This window comes from Notamacropus eugenii, chromosome 4, assembly GCF_028372415.1.
Source record: "Notamacropus eugenii isolate mMacEug1 chromosome 4, mMacEug1.pri_v2, whole genome shotgun sequence".
NCBI classification, from domain to species: Eukaryota; Metazoa; Chordata; class Mammalia; order Diprotodontia; family Macropodidae; genus Notamacropus; species Notamacropus eugenii.
Window position 1 is genome coordinate 4,446,566 of NC_092875.1, and position 9,156 is coordinate 4,455,721.

The 9,156-nt window shown below is 42.6% G+C and overlaps 1 gene segment (V, D, J or C); it reads left to right on the forward strand.

The window, feature by feature from the left end:
- Window positions 1–335: 335 nt before the first annotated feature.
- Window positions 336–8,442, forward strand: LOC140498858 (immunoglobulin lambda variable 4-60-like). The segment is given in 2 exon segments: window positions 336–480; window positions 612–8,442. Coding segments are annotated over 2 exon segments (387 nt in total).
- Window positions 8,443–9,156: the final 714 nt, after the last annotated feature.

Consider the following 9,156-nt stretch of genomic DNA (forward strand, 5'->3'; position numbering starts at 1 on the left):
GAAGTTGGCTAACAAGGGTGTGGTAGATGGAGGACCCAACAGTCAGGAGGTGGCACTGTGGGACTGGTTTGAGACACGTACTAATGAGATGCGGAACCTGGGGGTGTGAGGGGGCATCAGTCCAGCTGGCTGTGCTTGTCGCTGCTCTAACTCTTGGAATCACTCATGAGTGATATCTCTGCTGGGCTGGGACAAGAACTCCCAACACCCCCATGTCTTCCCCCTGAAAGACGTGCCTTGCTCATCGACCTGTGACCCCAGAGGTGTGACCATAGGGGTGGATAAAACAAGCCTGCCTAAGGCAGATATTTGAATTCAGCCCCTCCCACCCAAAACCCAACCCAGGCTTCAGGAAGAGGATAAGAGGGACTTGGAAGAGGCCAGGCCTAGCTGTGTGCTCTTTGGGGAGCAGAGATCTTAGGGTCCTCGGCAACATGGCCTGGCTTCCTGTCTGTCTCTTACTGCTCACTGTGTGCTCAGGTCAGGGCTGCCCTCAGAAACCTCCTTGTTTTGCTCCCTCATTCCTGCCCTTGGCCTCTCTTCTGAGAATCTCTCAGTAACTTCTCCCTTTCTCCTTATTCTAGGGCATTAATGTGTGTCTGTATTTCCAGGTTCCTTTTCCCAGGATGTGCTGACTCAGTCATCCTCCATGTCTGCATCCTTGGGAGCCACAGCCAAACTCACCTGCACCTTCAGCAGTCAGTATAAAAGCAACGCTATATATTGGATCCAGCAGAGCCCAGGAAAGGCCCCTGGGTATCTCATGTATATCAGCAGCAGTGGAAGAGTAAGCAAAGGTGAGGGGATCCCTGATCGCTTCTCTGGCTCCGGCTCTGGTGCTGACAGGTACTTGACCATCAGCAACCTCCAGCCCGAGGATGAAGCCGATTACTACTGTGGCATATATTATGGTAACAAGTATCACACAGTGATACATTCAGCAAAGAAGTGAAACAAAAACCTGCCCTGCCAACCCAGGCCCAGCTGCACACCTGACCCCAGGCTTCTGACCCTCTCTGATCTGTCAGGGCTGTGTCAAGTCTTTCTGGTTCTTTCCTTCTCTGTCTTTATTTTCCTGAATCTATCTCTGGGTCTCTCTATCTGTTTCAGTAAAAAAAATTACGTGATGTGCTTGAGTTCACACTTAGAGTAAGTGACTGAAGTGAACCTTCAACCCAGACCTTTTGATCTCAGGATCAGTAGTTTCCTTCATGTCCCAGATGTGGACTCTGAGCAGACTGAGCCCAGGAGGGCTTTAGCTGACCCTTGGTATAGACATGAAATTCAGTAGACTTGAACAACACACACCTCTTATTCCTAGCCAACTCAGCAGTTCCTACATGCAGATAGCTGCCCTGAGTCAATCAAGGCTGGCAAATGAAGATCAGCTTACCAATGTCCATTTTAGATACACATCTTTCTGTCTGCCCACAGGGATGGGGAGAGCCCTGACCTGGGCATGGGTGCTTGAATCAAAATGAATCTAGTCAACAACCTTATGTGCCTCTCCAAAGGACTGAATCAGGGTTGGCTTATGACAACGAGATTTCCAGAAAAGCATTGAGCCACAGTCATCAGCGTCTATGTTCTCACCATGATAAACCTTGATGATCACAAGAAAAAATTTACAAAAATCTGGAGACACGGATCATGAAAAAGAATGAGTTCGTAACTGGGTGACTTTAACATGAGTGTAAGCCCAGACTATCAGACATAGCACAGATTCCTTATTGGAAGGGAGTCAGAAAAAGCAATAGCAAGAGGCACTAACTACTGAAGACTTTTCATCTCATGACCTTCTCATCACCAACAATCTCTTCTCTTTACCTAAATACCCGAGAAATTCATGGATTAATCCTCACAGCAAATATGGGCATTGAATGGACTATATCATTGTAAGGAGAAGTCTTAGGATGGGACAGAGATGAAGGTGAAGTGCAGGACTAATCATGGACTTAACCTCTCCAAGGTAAACATTTGCATTCAACAAAAGCAGCAACCTCAAGAATGAAAAAAGCTACCAGAAGATATATTGTCTACAAATTAGAGAGCTTCTCTGTGCCCAAATAGTTAGCCCCTGATTTGTATTTAAAATTGAGTCAATGCACTGTCGGTAAGAGTGGAGCAGAAATGGAATGGGGACATTTCAGTGTTTTGATGTATAGCACCACATTGGTACGTCTGTGTCAGTACACTCTAACCATCAGGACTGGTTTGATGAAAATGGTGGAGAAACTTAAAAGCTGGTAAATGGAAAAAATGAGAACTCTACAAGGTCTACCAGCAGCATAGCTCATCCATCTCTAAAAGGCAGCATTTAACTCTATCAAGCTAATATTAATAATCCAAGCCTTTTAACAATGTCCTGAAGGCCATTGGCCAAACACCTGCGGTGCATCCCAATTGCAGTGTTGATGCTTTCACACTGATCAGTGATAAGTACATGATTCTGAAGAGAAGGACTTCCATAGTGCTCTTAACAGACTATCATCAACCAATGCTGAAGCCCTTGACCATTTCCCTCAGGTTGAAGTCAGTCCCTCTCTACTGAACTTCCAACTGAAGAAGAAGTCTTGAATGCCACTAAGTTCCTCTTGTGTGGCAAAATGCCTGCTGCTGGATCTATTCTAGCTGAGATTTACAAGAGTGGGAGTTCACTACTCATGCAAAAGCTAACTGCAATGTTCTGGATTATATAGCAAAAGGTTATCCCCAGGAGTTCAAACTTTTCTCCTCTGTCCTTCTCTATTAAGGAAAAGGAAATGATGTGTCCTGTGACCCACAGAAAGGTTTTTTCTCTTACTCACTGTTGGCAAGATTCTTGCTGGAGGCCTCATTAACTGACTGATTCTTCACCTGGAAGATGGCTACCTACCTGAGAGCTAGTTGGACTTTAGAAAGGACGAAAAAGAATTGACAATTTGATTGCTGCCCAACAATCCCAGTAGAAATCCTGGGTGCAAAACAGAGGCCTGTCCACAATGTTCATCGATCTTACCAAGGCCTCAGAGGCTATCACTCACAAGGACTTCTGGAAGAAATGTGGTTGCTTTGAGAAGGATCGTATGGCAATTTCACAAAGCCATGCTTGAACAGATTCTGGATAATAAACAATGCTGTCGAACCTTCCCAGTCACCAAGCAGGGTGGTATGATTTCTCCCATGCTTTTTGGCATGATGTTTTCAGCAATATTATCAGATACCTTCAACAAGGACCAAAACAGCATGAAGGTCAATTACCATGTTCAAAGGAAAGTTAACTTGAAAGTACAGCAAGGCTTCAAGACAAGATTAAAGTGGAGGAAGAATTCATGTTTGATTTGTTAACAAATTGTTGTGCAGACTCTCAAGCTGAGATGCAACACAATATGGGACAATTCTCTGCCATTTGTGTTAACGTTGGCTTAACAATCAACATGAAGAAAACAGAGGTTCTCTAGCAGGTAGCATTAGAGCACTCATGCATGAAACCACCAGTTACAGTAAATGGAGAAATTTTAAATGCTGCAGAGAAGTTCACATTCCTTGGCAGTGTACCTTCCAGGAATGTCCACATGGATGAGAAAGTTGACTCAGAAGGGAATAACAAACTCTCATGCTCATCGTGGAAAACAAGAAATAACAAACACAAAGAAAAAAAAAAAGCTGGACTCCTATTTCTAAAGAAATTTCCTGACCTCCCACAGGGAAGGTCTGAGTTTCTTCCTTATCCTGTGGTTCCTAGCACATCCCTCCACACACACCTAAAGGGAGGAATGACAAGAACAGCAAATTCTCTTTGGATGAGGACATCATGTAAATTCTCATAAGGTCTGAATTTTGAGGCAGTATAAAGATTTCTCCTTCACCACTTTGTCTGAGAAGGGAATCAGTAACAGAATTTGTACAAAGGCTCCAAATACGGAAGGAAACTTGTCCATTACACCTCCTCTGGTCATTGATAGAGGAGGTTCCCTGAGGTTATACATAAAAGTGGCATGTTCGCACCTCACCCCCTTATATTTTATAAGCGGCTGTGGCTTCAGATAATGATCACCCTATATGGTGCAGTTAGAGTCAGTGTATAAGGAAGTGAAGCACACATGGGAGCAAAGAGGAAAAAGAAACCTGAGACTAATGGTCTCACACTTAGTTGAGAGATTGTACAAAGACCTGTGATGAATGCCCAAAGACTGGCTGCCCAGGCATCTATCAGGAGAGCAGGGTAAGCGTTCATTCCACTTATTAACATGAAGATTCTCTCCCCTGTTACTGCCCTACTTGAAGCAGGCATTGCTTGAATGTTGCCTTGTATTTCTGAAGCCAAGTCCTGTGCCTGGATCAGAGTAGAGGACTATATAGATGTTTCATTGATTCCTTGATTGGCTGAACAGCCAGGACAGTGTGACTTCTGAGAGTGTGCGGGGACGGATCAATGGATACCTGGGACCCGAGAAAGAAGGACCACTCGTCCTCCATGTGGTGCTGAGAGATGACAAGTTGGTCAAGAAAAAGAGTTAAAGTCCTGGAAGAAGGAATCCAGGGTTTCCAATAGCCTCTGAAATTTATCTGTCTGTGCCCAGAAGGGAGAGGTTAGGCTCTGTGAAAGTTTGTTTTATGGTCCAGAGAAGGGGAACCTGTGACTAGTGAGAAGCTAAGATTTCTGACCATGGACCGCAGGCATGAATGCCTCTCTGCTGCCTGAGTATTGTGAATGCAAGACCTCAGGTCAGAAGAACGGGTCATAGACCAGGGCTGCTCTGGGTACTGAAATCTGCAGGTCAAGGGTTGAGCGTATCTTTGGATGTGGACCCTATCTGGGGCCTTCCTCTGACTGTAGATGAAAGATTTTGATAAAGAGAATGAGACAGGAAGAAGCCAAAAGTAAATGGAACAAAATGATTGAGGAAGATGTTCCCAGTCCACCCCTTCATGGAGGTGGGAGGGCCACAAGTGTGACTCATTGCCTATGGGCTCAGATATTCTCAAGGTAATGATCAGTTGTGCTGACTTCTTTTTTCCTTTCTAAAACAGCACCTTGAAGGTTGGAGCCAAGATGGATGAGTAAAGATAGGGACTCCCCTGAGATCTCTCCAAAAATCTTTCAAATAACTTTTAAAAATAACTCTAAACTATTTCTAGAGTAGCAGGACCCACAAAAATAAAACACAGTGAAGCAAATTTACAACCTGCATGGTCAAGAGAAAAGGTTTGTTGATCTTCTGATAAACAGAAGTATAGCCCAGAGCAGACCACACCAGCAGAGACCCAGTTCCAGCAAAGCCAGAGGAGGCCTCAGGGAACTGAATCACTGGCAGCATTGGTGGTTTTCAGACTTTTCAGCACATAGTCGTTAACAACAATTTACAAGGTCCACAGGAGGAGTCTCTTGGTCCTGGATGAGAAAGGAATGCAGTACACCACAAGCTGTGCCAGTCCAGCCCCAGTCCCAACAAACTGGAAGCAGGTCTTGGGAGTGGTTGAATCAGTAGCAGCAGCAGCAGCAGCTTATGGAGACCTCAATCAACAAGCCGAGTGTTTGAAAGTCACCTATTTTGACTTCTTGGAGCGAAGACGGCAGACTATGCAGTAGGTTCTTCTTGTCTTCACTTATTAACGTTGAAAAGCCCAGAAAATACTGTCCCAGGAAAGTCCTGAATCACTGGACAAAGTGGTGAACTATTACGGCAGTCTTTTAGCTCTTGAGGCTGGGGAGATTAACAGGAAAGGTCCCTTTTCCTATGGCTGAAGGGGATGAGTCCAGGCACGGAGTCATCCAGTGAAGCCAGTAACAAGCCCCACCTCAGCAATCCGGTGAGAGGTGCTGAGCCCCAGGATGGTGAAGCAGGCAAACTGCAGCAGGAACCTACTCTGGAAAATATAACCACAGTAACAAAAATAGCAATGATTATAATAAATCTTAGATTTACCACATCCAGTCCAACATTCTGTCCTTTCATTAACATTGGGCCACTGATAAGGAAAAAAGGCATACAGATTTCAAAATATTGATATCCGTATTTTATGTGATAGGTAAGCATTGGAACCCTCATGTCTTTGCACAGCCAGGGGAACTGGCAGATGTCAGCTCAGTGAACCACCATGAGCACTGGAAAACAGAACTCCCCCAACAGCCAAACCTAGGACTGCACTCCCCTACACTTCTTGCACTTGGGGCTGGGGGTCTGGTGACTGACTTTGTGTGATGGATTATGGAACCTTGCAGCTTCTACATTAAAAGACCCGAGAACAGGGAATATAATAATCCATAATGCAAAAGAGCTTGGATTACAATCAAAGATCAACTAGTCAGTGAAATTGTACATAATCTATCAGAGGAGGAGATTGACTTTCAATGAAATAGGAGACTTCCAAATCTTTCTAATGAAAAGGCCAGAGTTCAACAGAAAATCTAATTTTCAAATACAAGACACAAGAGAGACATAAATAGGTAAACAAGGGGGAAAACATCTATTCAGTAAGGGCAAACTCTTTACATCCCTATGTGGAAAGATTACACTGGAAATTCTTGAGAAATATATCTTTATTAAGATATTTAAAACGAATGTAAATAGATAGAATATATGGGTTTAAGATGACTTTAATTTGATAACATAAGACTGAATTAAGTGGTAAAAAGGAATTATAATGGGAAAAGAGGAAAGGGGGAGGCAGAAAAGGAATAATTATATCACATGAAGAAGAAGGGATATTATATCACATGAAGAAGAAATACTATCATATTACCATAGAGGTAAAGAGGCTGGCTTTCCAGAGTCTCCTCTGAACAAACAGAACACTTGAAATCAATAACCTCAAAGTAAAATGGCACCTCAGAATCTTTATTTTTTAGAGGTGGAAGGCACCATAACCCTTGAGAACCAGTACCTCATTAGAAAATTAACAAAGATGTGGGCCTTCCTATAAATCTTTCATAATCAAACTCCCTTTAAGGAGCAGGCCAGTTAATGGGTGCATAAGATCTTCACATTAAGGAGCAAAATTATATTAGCAATAAGGAAAAAGCCATTTATGAATACGTAAATGAAGTAGTATTATTACTAAACAAGTGCACCAAGTGATATAGCATCCAGATTCTTAGAGGAGAAGTTGAGGAAGTTATAAGATGAAATAGACAGCACTCCAATACTAGTGGAGGCTTCAGATTCCCCCACTCAGAACAGGATAAATCTATCCCCACAACAAACAAGAAAAAAGTTAAAGAGGTGAATATAATTTTAGAAAATTGAGATGTGGTAGACCTCTGGAGAAAACTGAACAGAGATAGAATTGAATAGACTTTTTTCTCAGCAGTATGTGGCATCTATACAAAAATTGACCATGTACTAGGGCATAAAAACCTCACAATCCAATGCAGAAAGGAAGAAATATTAAATGCATTATTTGCAGATCATGATGCAATGAAAATTATATGTAATAAAGGGTTAAGACTAAGAATTGGAAACTAAATAATGTATTCCTAAAGAATGAGTTAGTCAAACAACAAATCATAGGAACAATAGCTTCATCCAGTAGAATCAAAATAATAAGACAACATACCAAAACTTATGAGAGATGGCAAAAAAAAGGATTCTTAGGGGAAGATTTATGTCTCTGAAGACTTCCCCTGACAGAATGGGCAGATGGAAACAATTTGTTTCAATGGCCATGAAGGCTCCTGAAGCATGTGCTGTGGAGCACTTAGAATTTGGGTAGATATTAAAAATCCTAAAAGTCATTGGATGCAGCACCAGATACCACCAATTCCTTGCCATTGAACTTTGATGATTCTGGAAGAGAGTAAAGGCAATGACTTAGTGCAACTGTGCCTCACTTAAATCTAATGTATGCACAAGTCAAAAGATATCATCCTCTAATTTTAACATTTTTACCTACTTCAAAGTCCTGTGGTGACAAAGGACAAAGAAGTGGGTGTAGATACACTAGGAGCTCTAACCATATCCTTGTAAACAGGTGGCCCAGGCAATAGGGTCATTCTTTCCCCATAGAGAAGCAGCCGTGGGATTCAGCAGACACCTGGGTGTCTGAGAAATCATTTTGAAGGATTATATTGCTCATCTCCTGATGAAAGAAAGGAACCAGAAATGGTGCCGTACTATTTGTCTGTTTCACATAACTTAGTTCTGGGTTGCAGACCAAAGAATCTTGGGTTTCTACTTTGTGATTGGAACACAAACGAACACACACACACACACACACACACACACACTACAAAAAATTTGCCAAGATGATTCCACTCACCATTGGACCACAGAATGTGCACAGGTTTATGGACAACATGAAATACAGTAGACCTGAAAGACAAAAAGCTCTTGGTTCTAGAGAAGTCAGTAGATTTCTTATGCAAATACCTTCCTGGAGCGAAGCAAGGCTGGCAAATAAAGAGAAGCTTACCAATGTCAGGGTTGAGTATGTGTCTTTCTGAGTGGAAACAGTGATGGGGAGAGCCTTGAAGTCAGTATAGGTTTGGGAATGAAAAACGTTCTAGTCAACAAACCTGTTTTCCTCTCAAAAGGACTGAATGAGGATGAGCTTATGATAATGAGATTTCCACTTACAGGAAAGCACCAAGCCACCATCTGCAGGGTATATGCACACCACATGATGAACGTTCTGACAGCAATGAAAAATGTTATGAAAACCTGGAAACCTTCATACTCAGAGAGAAAAAGCTAGTAACTCTGGAAACTAACATCAGAATAGGAAAAGGTAATGAGACATAGCAGGGAGTCTTTGGGAGGAACAGAGCAAGGACAGGCAAGAGCAAGGGGTACTTCCTACTGAAGACTTGCACATTCCATGACATTCTCATCACCAGTAATGTCAACACAGATGCACTAAAACTTCATGAATAAACCCTCTCAGCAAATATTGGCATTGAATAGATTATATCACTGTAAAGAGAAGAGACAGGAGGGGACAATGATCAAGGCAATGTGTTTGCAGAGACTATTGAACTAAACACAGACATCTTCTGCAAGGTAAACATTTGCATTGAACAAAAGCAGTGGTCCCAAGGCAAGATGACTACCAGAAAACTGAATGTCAGCACATCAGAGTGCTTCTCCAAGCAGTTCAGGTCTGGAGGAAAGCTGAAATAACAAATGGTTGACAAGAGTGGAACAGAAAAAGAGTGAGCAGCTTTCAGAGATTTGG